Source organism: Cetorhinus maximus, chromosome 17, assembly GCF_964194155.1.
Source record: "Cetorhinus maximus chromosome 17, sCetMax3.hap1.1, whole genome shotgun sequence".
NCBI lineage: Eukaryota > Metazoa > Chordata > Chondrichthyes > Lamniformes > Cetorhinidae > Cetorhinus > Cetorhinus maximus.
This window is the reverse complement of record NC_135895.1, coordinates 69,131,009-69,145,234: the sequence shown is the minus strand read 5'-3', so window position 1 is coordinate 69,145,234 and position 14,226 is coordinate 69,131,009. Positions and strand designations below refer to the sequence as shown.

The window sequence follows — 14,226 nt, the reverse complement described above, 5'->3', positions numbered from 1 at the left end:
CAGTTCGGGGGTTACAGGCAGACATAGGTTCGGCCATTTTAAAGATCTTTGTTCAGTTGTAACATTTAGAAATAGCAATGAACATATTCATATATATTTTATAAAAATATACAGTGTGAAGTCTAGGAAGGGAAGTTGGGTGCTCAACAGTGGGAATATGATTAAGAGAGCAGAAGATGGACCTCATGGACAAGATGAACTCAGAGTTTATGAGAAGTGAAAAGAAAGAAATTACAGGAAGACCAAGTTCTGGGTTCCAGCAGGGTGGAGCAATGGGGGAAAGATTTGATTATGTGCAAAAGTAAGTGTGGGGGAAGTAGCAGCATAAGTTGCCTGTGGTCTTAGTGATAAAGAAGTCCATGAGTTCCTTACACTTATTGTTGGAGACGAGGGAGCAAGGGAGAGGATACATTTGGTAGAGGGAAAAAAGGGCGGGGTTATTTTTGCATTCCAGATTGTTCTAAAAGTAGTGGGTGATTTTACAAGAGGGTCAGGCTCAATAATGTTTGATGTGGTGATGGATGGATAAACCAGTTGTGGGTCAGACAAGCTCAAGTCCATGCCTATTTCACTTAATGGCTTTAGTGGATTATTGATATTCTATTATATTTACAGAACCTCCTACTGTTGAAGACCCAGGACCTCCATACAATAATCCTTTCCAAGAGAGAGTGGCAAACCAGCGTATAGCATTCCCCTGTCCAGCTAAAGGTAAGTCTGGAAAGTACATGTATATTGCACTTGATAATCCTTTGGGCCATACTATGTATTGTATTTTGGTTATACACTGGTAGATAGTTTGTGCTAAATTTCACATTTCCCAATACCCAGAGTGTTAGAGAGTATACCTCATGGATAATGGAAGTTCGATGATAATTACCCAAGCTTTGACTTTACACATATAGTTCAGTGGTCCTAGCAATAGGCATGAAGACAGTACTGCAAAAATAACCAAAGAAATATTGGGCGGTATTTAATGGAGATGACAGGGGTCTCGCCCGCCGCTGGAGAGCTGGCGAGAGCCCCACCTTACTTCCTGTGGGAAAGGCCCTCATAAATTGTCAACCAGGCACTTAACAGGACAGTCCTGGGCCTTTCCAGCGATCAAGCACCCTGAGGGCGGAAATCCTGCCCCCATCCCCAAGAGCTGCCGGCCAATCAAAGGCCAGCTGCTGTGCATTGCTGGGCAGTGCTGCCAGGATGGCAGTGGCTGCTGCTGGATTACATGAGTAATGGCGGGGTGGAGATCGCGAGGGAGGAGTGGGGGGGGGGTCCCTCCCTGCCAGATGCTGGGTCCCGCAATCAGGCTCTGAGTGCCTTTGAACAAGGAGACCCCCCTCACCCCTCCTCCTGGGAGCATGCAAGCAACCCTGACAGGATTTGATTTTTGGGCTTCCCGCATAGCGAGTCCACCACCCACTGCTGGGTGAATATCAGCGGCAGTAGGATGTGGCCTTTATGTGGGCATTAATTGCCCACTTAAGAGCTTCAGTTGGTGGTGGCGTGGAAAGGCTGTCCACGGGCCTTACCGACACAAACTTAATCAGGGCAGAGATGGGAAGGCGGCGGGCCAATTAAATGCCCTCCGCCCCTACAAAATTAGCTTCGGGGGAGGGCATTAAATTCCACCCGTGGTTTTCTTTTATTCACTAAAAATAAGTGATTAAATATAACTATTACAAAGGTATATAAAAGAAACATTAGTGGGCTGTGCAATAAGTTGACAGCTTGCACAAGTTTACTCAAAAAAAGTTGAGTGAACATTTGAAATTGTAAATAATTATATTGTGTATAATTCAAGTTTCACCGTATATCTGGGGTGATGGCATGTGCAGTTTTTATATTGTTTCAAGTTATACCCTGGGATATGTTTTGTACTGTGTCTTGTATTGCACTCTGAGAAATGACATGAATAATGTTTCATATTATGACCTTGGATATACTATATACTACATTTCATATTCTATCATGGTATCTGTCATGTACACTATTTCATATAATACCTTGAGACATGTTAAAACTCATTATTTGGTTGAAATCATGGAGAATAGTATGTAATATAATTCTTGAGTAACATGATTGGTTAATTGCCCTGGAAGAATATTGGGAATTTTTCTTAGGGGTACAGGTTGTTAGCTCAGTTTCAAGTATTTTTTTTCTAAAGGAAGCATGGTTCATAAATGTCCTAACAACATCATACTTCACCAGCTACTGGACCAGTGGAGATCAGTAATTCAGGCAAAACTATAGCTTTTAATGGGCTGCAATCTGTGGTCCCTGAACATACACTGACCATTTAACTATCAGCTCAAAAATATTTCAAAGAATTGACAGCAATAACTGCAGCTGATCTTTAACAGATGTGTTTCACATCTGCTGTGGGACCATCCTTACCAGCATGGGGGACACCACACAAATCAGCTTGTGAATGAACTTTATATGTAAACAAAATCAAACATTTTTAAAAAATTGACTCATGGTTCAGTTACGCTAAGCAGTGATATCAGCTTTTACCAAATGAATAATTGATTAATAGAACTAAGATCTAGCCATTCCTATAAACAAACAGTATTGAGAAAAACTCTTTGTCAGGCACGATTTCAAACCTAGTTTAGTCTCAGCTTGATTATTGCTTCCAGTTCTGAGCGCCACACTTTAGGAAAGATGTGAAGGCATTGGAGAGAGTACAGAAAAGATTCACGAGAATGGGATGAAGAGCTTAAGTTATGAAGATAGATTGGAGAAGTTAGGATTGTTTTCCTTGGAGAAAAGAATGCTGAGAGGAGATTCGATGGAGGTATTCAGAATCTTGAGGAGTCTGGACTGAGTAGATGGGGAGAAACTGTTCCCACTTATGAAAGGATCAAGAACGAGAGGGCTTAGATTTAAAGTAATTTGTAAAAGAAGCAAAAGCAACATGAGAAAAAATGTTTTCCTGCAGTGAGTGGTTAAGGTCTGCAATGCACTGCCTGAGGGTGTGGTAGAGGTAGGTTCAATCAAGGCATTCAAAAGGAAATTAGACTGTTATTTGAAAAGGAAAAATGTTCAGAGTTATGGAGTTGGAAGAATGGCACTAAGTTACACATTCGGAGGACTGATGCAGAGACGATGGGCTGAATGGCCTCCTTCAGAGCTGTAACAATTCTGTGATTCTGTGAAATCTCCTGTCATTTGTAAGACAGTGGTAGTTACAAGATTGTAACACCTAGCTGTGATAGGGTGCTGCCTTTTCAAAGGAATCAAAGAGGTACTCCACTGATCATAATCTACCTATGAAAATTCCAGCATCCATAATGCCCTGCCCTCCTAACTGAAGGAGAACACATAGAGCAATAAGGTTACCGTGACTCAACATTCTTTGCCTATTTATTTCCTGAGTATTGGTGTTTTGCTTACTGTGTTGGATGCAATGTCAATTGTGGTCAGCATCAATCCTGCAGTGGATTCAGAGCCAATGATGGTGCTAGGCAAATTGTGTGTGAATCCATTTGCTCATTTTGACACTGGCCAATCCCAGTCACCATGTTACCTCATCACCTGGAGGAATCCTGGAGTATGCAACCAGGAATTCGCAGGAGCCAGAAGGTACCCAATGAATTGAAGCTTTTACAAAGGCAAGGTTGGAAGGATATAACAAGGTAAAAATTGATTAAAAATTCTGTAAATGAATGTTTGATCTAAACAATAATTTTAAATATATTAGGTGTTCAAAAAAATTAATCTTTGAGCATATTAACCAGTTGAAATATAGCGAGGAATGCAATATAGTGCTGATACCAGAGTGCAAAAGTAAACTTACCAAGAAAATTCAGGAAATAGGGACAATATCTATATAACTATAAGCCCACTTTGTTAAATGTCTTCCCTGCTAAACTCACACTGGGGCCAAAATCGTCCCAGATTTGCACAAAGTGCAGTAGCGGGCAGGAAAAAAGTTGTTTTGCCCACCAGCCGCAAAGGCGGATTTTACACCGTATCGTCCCATTGCCGGTGTGTCCCGCCTCATTAATAGGGCATTCATGGGAAACACTCCAGATCACTGGCAGTCAGGATAGGATTTGCCTGCCCCGCCATGACCTCAGTGCTTCCTCACTCTGCTGCCATATTTGAAGTGCACCAGATCCCATGCCTACTTCCTGGCTACAGACCAGAACTGCTCCAGGTGACAGATGGCCCTGAAAGCAAAGAAGACAGCAGCCTCCAAATTTAGTGATGCCTCTCAAGGGCATCTGCTGGATGCAGTGGAAGGCCGCAGCGATGTCCTCTACCCCTGCTCTGGCCGCAGGAGGTCCACCAGAGTCACCAATCTAGCATGGGAGGCGGTGGCAGCAGCAGTCAACACCACCGGAGCATAAAGGAGGTCAGCCGCCCACTGCAGGAAGAGGATGAATGCTCTCATTCGTTCAGCCAGGGTAAGTCAACCATATCATCACTCTCAACTCACACGCTCACAAACCCATCACGCATCCACAGAGATCTCACACCTCAACGGACAACACCACTAACTCTCACATACACCCTCACATCTCCATCGGGCTCATATCCTCTGGTGCTCACATCCTTATCCCATCCATGGCTCCATTCGCTTTGAGGAGTGTGCCAACGCGCTGACTGGTGAGGACGTGGACCCTGCCTGTGGCGACGGTGAGGTCAGTGGCGAACATCTAGGTAAGGATCCTGCATCACATCATCCCTCTCTCAACACAACTGTGAGTGCTCTCTCTCCTGTTTTTGACACTGCTGCCAGGCACTAATTAGCTCTACTTTGGTTCACAGGGAGGTCTGCCAAGTAACCAATGCCCTCTGCCAGCTAGTCCCTCAGCTCCACCCAGGTCCTTATCTCCAGCCAAGCGGACACCTCCTCCATTGAAGAAATGGAAATAAGCAGCCTGGATGACTCGTCACAGTGCCTACACACACCCTCCACTAGAGACACATACCTCGGTGGGACCTGGATCTAGAGCAGGCTCGGGTTCACAATCTGGTGGTCTCCGCACAGAAACCTATCCACAGCATGAGGAGGCAGGTACAGTCAAGCTCCCTGGCACTCAGGGGACTTCTGGGGAAGAGATATCTGTGAGGTCCAAGTCAGAAGACAAGCCTCTGGAATCGGCCTTCCAACTCATCATGGAGAGTCAGCAGAAAGCGGGGGAACATCACACAGACCTGTTGGAAGCCTTCAACCGAGTGGCATGCGAGTCAGATGAGTGCATCCTTCTGCCCTCTGTTGACCTGGTGCCCACATGTGCACACATGGAGGTCTCCATGGGAAAGATGGTGGATGCCAGGGAGATGCACACAGACCTGCACTCCATCGCGGTAGCCGTGGGTGAGTTTCTGCAGTGACAACACGAGAGGGAAATGGGGCACCTCGACATCCCTCTAGTGCCCCTTTCCCTCACGGAGTCAGGCTGGGGCCCTGGGACACCCAAAGGGAGGAGGAACGGCAGCTTGACACCCCTGAGTCATCCACTCAGAAATCTAAGAGGCTGTCTGCTTCCTCTGTGTCCCCTTTGCCTGTGACACCCTCAATCTCGTCCTCTGTCACCGCAGAGGGAGCAGTTGGCCCAGAGGAGGACAGCCAAAGCAAGTCGGGACCTCAGGCCTCAGCTCTCCAGACATCGAAGACATTCAGCACATCTAAGTCATCAGAGGCAACAGGGCCAACCATTGCACTGGGTGTCTCCACCCCTGCTGCAGATGTCAGGGCAGCACCTAGAAGAAGTGGTAGGCCTAGAAAAGTTAGGAAATTCTGATCACAACTTGTTGTACTGGTGAACACATTTTGTCATTTTATAATCTGAAAATATATTCACTTTCACCGAATAATGTGTAATGTTGTCTTTCAGCTGAATTGACAGGCCTCCTGAGTTGCTCCCACTGTATCCCCCCCTCCTCACTAGCAGTTTAGCTGCAGGCACTTGACCATGAGTGATTCTGGAGGGAGAAGTGTGTGTGCGGCAGGGCCTTTCAGAGCCTTGTGGAAGCACACTCCCATGCACATGTAACCTTCCTCCATCACACTCATCTCAATGTCCTGAACATTTTCAATGCTGCTTGCTGGGGTTCTCTTTCAGTTGTCCATTTGAGCTGACCTGAATCTCCACCTACCCACTGATCGTACTCCCATGCAGCTCCGCTTACTTTCGATTTCAACAACGATGTTCGAAGTCAAGTTTTTGATCAGCTCCTCCATCCTTTCCCCTTCCCCAGTCACTCATGTCCTTTCCCCTCATTACTGTTGACCCCCCCGGCATCACCTTCCACCTCTCCACTGTCACCTACCAACCCAAACTTTTGTCTTTCCAGGATGTCCAGGTGAACATGTATGGTCCCTAACTTCCTGAGATTCCAACTCCGATCCACATTGACCTCCCCGACTTCCTCTTTCCCACTCCCAGGGTCCATGTATGCCTCCTAGTCCCCACCAAGCACCCTCACCATCCCTTCCACCGCTACCAACTTACCCTCCCATCCTGCTGGCTCCCTTTGCCCCCTCTCACACTCGCCATTCCTTCCTACCACACCCACCCTTGGTTCGCACCCCAGGAGGCAGTCATTGACTCCACAAACCCCTCCCTTGCATGTTCACCTGGACATCCCCCCCCCCCTTATCCCTCTTCCCCCCTTACCTCCTCCTCCCTCTCAGACATCTTCCTCCCCCTTGACACTTACCTCCGCACCTGACACATCTTGCCCCTCCCCTTCCCAGACACCAACCCCCTCTGAATTCCTTCCCCCCTCCGAACTCCTTTCTCCCTCCGAACTCCTTTCTCCCTCCGAACTCCTTTCTCCCTCCGAACTCCTTCCCCCGTGAACTCCTTCCCCCCTTGGAATTCCTCTACCCCTCTGAACTCCTTCCCCCTTCTGAACCCCTCCCTTATGCCCACCTTCCACTTTACACCTACCTCCCCCCTTATACCTACCTCCCCCCTTATACCTACCTCCCCCATGCCACATTCTCCCCATTACACCCTCCTTCTCCTGTATTCCCTCATCCCCCAACACCTTAATTCCCCCCACAACAACCTCACCTCACTGGTACACTTTCGTCCCGCAGTCACATCTAGACCTTCCTCTCCCGCTCGCAGACCCCCTCCTCCCACCATCCCAGTACACCTTCCTGTCCCACTCACAGCTGGACCTTCCTCTCCCCACCCCTCCTCACCTATCCCTCCAACCGCGCCCCCCCCCCCCCCCCCCCCCCCCCCCCCAGCCGATCATCTGTAGCAGCCCATGGCCAAGACTGTGAGGTTCGAAGGACACCGAGCTATCAACGGAGACCTCTCACCTTCCATGAGCTGCTTCGTGTCGGAGCCATGTCCATGAGAATCCACCCAGCATGCGATGCACTTGTTCCTCCAGGGTCCGGTAGCTGTAGGGCTCCAGGATCTTCTGCTTTTCGGGTGGTCCGCAATCTGAGCAAAGCCCTAACAGCAAGTCCCAACTCCTTCCACATCACACTTGTTCTGACGGGTTATGGGAAGACGTGTTTTTCCACCGGCATAGCAGTAAATCTGGCATGGGGGACCGATTCCAGTCAGGCCTTACATTGCTTCCCATTAGCAGGATACAAATCAGGTTCACGCCGGCCTCCAGCAGGGTTGGTGTTCTGCCCTGGTGGACTCCATTGGATGATCCCGCTGTGCGAAAAACCCTATTTTTGGCTTTCTCACCATATTGTGACCCCCCCCGGCCTGACGCCACCAGGGCCTGGGACTGCCCATCACCCAATTTCCACTTTCAATAAGCCTCCAGTTCCAATCTCATTGCTCTTACATCCCTCTGCCAAGAAATCACCTCAACCCCATCAGTGACTAATATCACAAATGTGTACTGAACTGCGTCACACCCTGAATGCATATGTTTAGTAGTGGCCTGTAATTTGTAATGTACCTTGACGCTAGAAATGCTGATCTTGTACAGTCCTATTAAAAGCCTAATGTGGTTAGATAACAATTTTTAGAATTTGGAGATAATCAAAGTATAACAATTGAAATATTTGAAGTTGAAATCCTGCTCTCTTTTGGCCATCACAATACACTTTAAAATCTTGCTATAATTATCATGAAAGATGTTTGACCACCTTACCAATAGCCTGTAAAAAAAAAAATTGTAAAATTCCCTCCATGAAAAACCTTTGTGGGACAGGGAGTCGCTGCATCACATTGGCATTAATGTTTCCTTCTCTCCAGTACCAGCTTGATGTAACATCAGATGCAATTGCACAGTGCAGGCATCATCAATTTGCCCATAATGATTATTCCAGGATAACTACCAAGCTTTCTTTAAATTTGTGCTCTTGGCAATTTAATTCACAAGAATTTTTAAAGAAAGTTTTTTTAATCAAGCAAGTTATAATTTTCTATTATTAGGTATCCCAAAACCTGTAATTAAGTGGCTACGTAATGGAAGAGAGTTGACTGGGAGCGAGCCAGATGTTTCCATTTTGGATGATGGGACCCTGCTTATTGATACTGTTTCACCACATGACAATGGAGAGTATGTCTGTGTGGCAGTCAATGAGGCTGGAACAACAGAAAGAAAATATCAGCTCAAGGTCCATGGTAGGTATCTGTAAGATTACAAACCATTATAAACAAAATGTTAACCTTATCCAACCCAAAGAGTCTAAAACCTTACTTGTAAAGAACACAGATTTCTTTTAAAAATTCATAATTGTTATGGGTGTTTAACTGAAACCCATTTAGTTTTACTTTACTTTCCATCCAACTCATCCTTTCTAGTCTTTAACACAACTTTAAAATCTTATGGCATGAAATTCAATCTCATAGCGTCGAATCTAACGGTGCTATAAAGGCCTACCCCTGGGTTTTGTAAGAGCAGGCTACACCAGTGGCCACAATCTTCATGGCCCACGTGGTATTCTTCAGGGATATGGGTGCATGCAGCTGTATCCTCTGTGTGTGCCCAAACATGTTGAATTAGTCCTATGTTGACATCACACAGCTCAACTGGCTGATGTGCTACCAGGATTCAAAATTTGGACGCAGGTTCTGACACTCAGTAATGGTGGCCATGAAACCATTGTTGATTGTCGTAAAAACCCATCTGGTTCAGTAATGCCCTTTAAGGAAGGATTTCCTTCAGGAAAGGAAATTTGCTGTCCTTACTTGGGCTGGCTTACATGTGACTCCAGGCCCGCAACAATGTGGTTGACTCTTAATGCCTTGCAAGCCACTCAGTTGTATCAAACTGCTACAGAAATGTTGTAAAGGAATGAAACCAGCCATGCCACCTGGCATTGACCTAGTCACCAGAAACGACAATGGCACACCCAGTCCTGTCGACCCTGTGAAGTCCTCTTTGTTAACATCTTGGGGCTTGTGTTAAAAATGGGAGAGCTGTCCCACAGACTAGTCTTGCAATAGCCTGACATAGTCATACACTCGAATCATACCTTACAGACAATGTCCCAGACACACCATCATCGTCCCTGGGTATGTCCTGTTCTGCTGGCAGGATAGACCCATTAGAGGTGGCAGCACAGTGGTATACAATCAGGAGGGCGTTGCCCTGGGAGTTCTCAACATTGACTCTGGACACCATGAAATTTCATGGCCTCAGGTCAAACATGGGCAAAGAAACCTCCTGCTGATTACCACCAATGTCTCTCTCAGCTGATAAATCAGTACTCCTCCATGTTGAACACCAATTAGAACTAGCACTGAGGGTGGCAAGGGCATAGAAGGTACTCTGGGTGGGGGACTTCAATATCCATCACCAACAGTGGATCAGTAGTACTACTACTGACTCAGCTGGCTGAGTCCTAAAGGACATAGCTGGTAGACTGGGTCTATGGCAATTGATGAAAAACCTACTTGACCTCATACTCACCATCTACCTGTCACAGATGCATCTGTCCATGACAGTATTGGTAGGACTGACCACCATACAGTCCCTGTGAAAAAGAAATCCCGCCTTCTCATTGAGGATACCCTTCATCGTATTGTATGTCACTACCACTGTGCTAAATGGGATAAATATCAAACAGATCTAGCAACTCAAAACTGGGATTCCATGAAGTGCTGTGGGCCATCAGCAGCAGAGAATTGTATTCAACCACAATATGTATCCACATGGCCCAGCATATCCCCACTCGACCACTAACATCAAGCCAGAGGATCAACCCTAGTTCAAAGAAGAGTGCAGGAGGGCATGCCAGGAGCAGCGCCAGGAGCAGCACCAGGAATACCTAAAAATGAGGTGTCGACCTGGTGAAGTTACAACACAGGACTACTTGCATGTCAAATGGTGGAAGGAACATAGGAACACAGGAGTAGGCCTTTCAGCCCATTGAGCCTGCTCTACCATTCAATATGACCATGGCTGATCATCCACTTCAATGCCTTTTTCCCCACACTATCCCCATATCCCTTTATGTCATTGGCATTTAGAAATCTGTCAATCTCTACTTTAAGCAAAACCAATGACTGACCTCCCACAGACCTCTGGGGTAGAAAATTCCAAAGATTCACAACCCTCTGAGTAAAAAAAAAATTCCTCATCTCATTCCTAAGTGGCTTCCCTCTTATTTTGAAATTATGTCCCCTAGTTCTAGACTCCCCAACCAGGGGAAACATCTTACCTGCATCTACCCTGTCTATCCCTTTTAAGTATTTTGTAGGTTTCAGTGAGATCACCTCTCATTCTTTGAAATTCTAGAGAATGCAGGCCCAGTTTCCCCAATCTCTCTTGATAGGACAGTTCCACCATCCCAGGAACAACTCTGGTGAACCTTTACAAAAACAGAATTACCTGGAAAAACTCAGCAGGTCTGGCAGCATCGGTGGAGAAGAAATCAGTTGACGTTTCGAGTCCTCACGACCCTTCGGCAGAACTGAGTATAGTTAAGAGAGAGGTGAAATATAAGCTGCTTGGAAGGCTGTAAAGTGCCTAGTCGGAAGATGAGGTGCTGTTCCTCCAGTTTGCGTTGGGCTTCACTGGAACAATGCAGCAAGCCAAGGACAGACATGTGGGCAAGAGAACAGGGTGGAGTGTTAAAATGGCAAGCGACAGGGAGGTTTGGGTCTTTCTTGCGGACAGACCGCAGGTGTTCTGCAAAGCGGTGGCCCAGTTTGCATTTGGTCTCTCCAATGTAGAGGAGACCGCATTGGGAGCAACGAATGCAGTAGACTAAGTTAGGGGAAATGCAAGTGAAATGCTGCTTCACTTGAAAGGAGTGTTTGGGCCCTTGGACGGTGAGGAGAGAGGAAGTGAAGGGGCAGGTGTTGCATCTTCTGCGTGGGCATGGGGAGGTGCCATAGGTGGGGGTTGAGGAGTAGGGGGTGATGGAGGAGTGGACCAGGGTGTCCCGGAGGGAACGATCCCTACGGAATGCCGCCGGGGGGGTGAAGGGAAGATGTGTTTGGTGGTGGCATCATGCTGGAGTTGACGGAAATGGTGGAGGATGATCCTTTGAATGCGGAGGCTGGTGGGGTGATAAGTGAGGACAAGGGGGACCCTATCATGTTTCTGGGAAGGAGGAGAAGGCGTGAGGGCGGATGCGCGGGATATGGGCCGGACACGGTTGAGGGCCCTGTCAACGACCGTGGGTGGAAAACCTCGGTTAAGGAAGAAGGAGGACATGTCAGAGGAGCTGTTTTTGAAGGTAGCGTCATCAGAACAGATGCGACGGAGGCGAAGGAACTGAGAGAATGGGATGGAGTCCTTACAGGAAGCGGGGTGTGAGGAGCTGTAGTCGAGGTAGCTGTGGGAGTCGGTAGGCTTGTAATGGATATTGGTGGACAGTCTATCATCAGAAATTGAGCCTGAGAGGTCAAGGAAGGGAAGAGAAGTGTCAGAGACGGACCATGTGAAAATGATGGAGGGGTGGAGATTGGAAGCAAAATTAATAAATTTTTCCAGGTCCCGATGAGAGCATGAAGCAGCACCGAAGTAATCATCGATGTACCGGAGAAAGAGTTGTGGGAGGGGGCCGGAGTAGGACTGGAACAAGGAATGTTCCACATACCCCATAAAGAGACAGGCATAGCTGGGGCCCATGCGGGTACCCGTAGCCACACCTTTTATTTGGAGGAAGTGAGAGGAGTTAAAGGAGAAATTGTTCAGTGTGAGAACAAGTTCAGCCAGACGGAGGAGAGTAGTGGTGGATGGGGATTGTTCGGGCCTCTGTTCAAGGAAGAAGCTAAGGGCCCTCAGACCATCCTGGTGGGGGATGGAGGTGTAGAGGGATTGGACATCCATGGTGAAGAGGAAGCGGTTGGGGCCAGGGAACTGGAAATTGTTGATGTGACGTAAGGTGTCAGAGGAATCACGGATGTAGGTGGGAAGGGACTGGACAAGGGGAGAGAGAAGGGAGTCAAGATAACGAGAAATGAGTTCCGTGGGGCAGGAACAGGCTGACACGATCAGTCTGCCAGGACAGTTCTGTTTGTGGATTTTGGGTAGGAGGTAGAAGCGGGCCGTCCGAGGTTGGGCGACTGTCAAGTTGGAAGCTGTGGGAGGAAGATCTCCAGAGGAGATGAGGTCAGTGACAGTCCTGGAAACAATGGCTTAATGTTCTGTGGTGGGGTCATGGTCCAGGGAGAGGTAGGAGGAAGTGTCTGCGAGTTGACGCTCAGCCTCCGCGAGGTAGAGGTCAGTGCGCCAGACAACAACAGTACCACCCTTGTCAGTGGGTTTGATGACAATGTTGGGGTTGGACCTGAGAGAACGGAGTGCAGTAAGTTCAGAGAGAGACAGATTAGAATGGGTGAGAGGAGCAGAGAAATTGAGACGGCTAATGTCACACCGACAGTTCTCAATGAAAAGATCAAGAGAAGGTAAGAATCCAGAGGGAGGGGTCCAGGTGGAGGGAGAATATTGGAGGTGGGTAAAAGGATCCGTTGAACGGGGAGAGGACTCCTGCCCAAAGAAGTGAGCACGGAGACGAAGACGGCGGAAGAAGAGTTCAGCATCATGCCGAGCCCGAAGTTCATTGAGATGAGGGCGTAAGGGTATGAAGCTAAATCCTTTGCTGAGCACTGAACGTTCAGCATCGGAGAGGGGAAGGTCAGGGGGTATAGTGAATACGCGGCTGGGGCTGGGATTGGAAGATGGGGTGGGGACGGAGGGACAAGCAGGGGTGGAGGGTCCCAGATGGGTGTTGGTGTCGATGAGTTGTTGGAGCTTGCGTTCCTTAGCACTTGAGAGAAAGAGAAAAAGTTTCTTGTTGAGGCGACAGACTTGTTGAGCTTATATTTCACCTCTCTCCTAACTATACTCAGTTCTGCCGAAGGGTCGTGAGGACTCGAAACGTCAACTGATTTCTTCTCCACCGATGCTGCCAGACCTGCTGAGTTTTTCCAGGTAATTCTGTTTTTGTTTTGGATTTCCAGCATCCGCAGTAGCTTTTAGCTTTTTGTTTTTATCTCTGGTGAACCTTTGTTGCACGCCCTCTATGGCAATAATATCCTCTAAGGGAAGGGGATCAAAGCTGCACACAATACTCTAGGCGCAGTCTAACCAAGGCTCTATACAATTGAAGTAAGACTTTGCTACTCCTGTACTCAAACCTCTTGCGATAAAGGCCAACACACCATTAGTTTTCCTAATTTCCCTGCTGCACCTGCATGTTATCCTTCAGGGACATATTGACGAGGATACCCAGGTTCTTTTGTACATCTACACCTTCTAATCTCTTACCATTTAAGAAATACTCTGCGCATCTGTTCCTCCTCCAAAGTGGATAAGCTCACATATTTCCACATTATATTCCATCTGCCATGTTCTTGCCCACTCACTAAGTCTGTCCAAACCTTGTTGAAGCCAATTTCATCTTCCTCACAACACACATGCCCACCCAGCTTTGTGTCATCCGCGAACTGGGAAATGTTACATTTGGTCCCCACATCCAAATCATTGATATATATTGTGAACAGCTGGGGCCTGAGTACTGATCCCTGTGGTACCCCACTAGCACAGGAAGCAGTATGCAATAGACAGAGCTAAGCAATCCCATAACCAATTGACCTGATCTGCACTCTGTAGTCCAGTCGTGAATGGTGATGGACAATCAAACAACTAACAGGAGGAGGAGGTTCCACAAATATCCCCATCCTCAAAGAAGGAGGATCTCAGCACATCAGTGCAAAAGACAAGGCTGAAGCATTTGCGACCATCTGCAGCCAGAGGCACCGAGTGGATGATCCATCGGCCTCCACCTAAGGTCTCCAACATCACAGATGCCAATCTTTAGCCAAT

General features: G+C 47.4%; 1 protein-coding gene across 6 annotated transcripts in view; it reads left to right on the top strand.

Moving 5' to 3' along the window:
* Window positions 1-14,226, top strand: part of hmcn1 (hemicentin 1) — a 701,874-nt gene that overhangs the window by 365,146 nt on the left and 322,502 nt on the right. For all 6 annotated transcript variants that reach the window (XR_013579326.1, XR_013579325.1, XM_078561403.1 and 3 more), the window contains exons 25-26: window positions 616-711; window positions 8,376-8,567. Coding sequence is in view for 4 of the 6 variants with exons in the window: in XM_078561403.1 (XP_078417529.1) it covers window positions 616-711; window positions 8,376-8,567 (288 nt within the window). In the remaining 2 variants the exon portion in view is untranslated. The remainder of the gene's footprint in view (window positions 1-615; window positions 712-8,375; window positions 8,568-14,226) is intronic.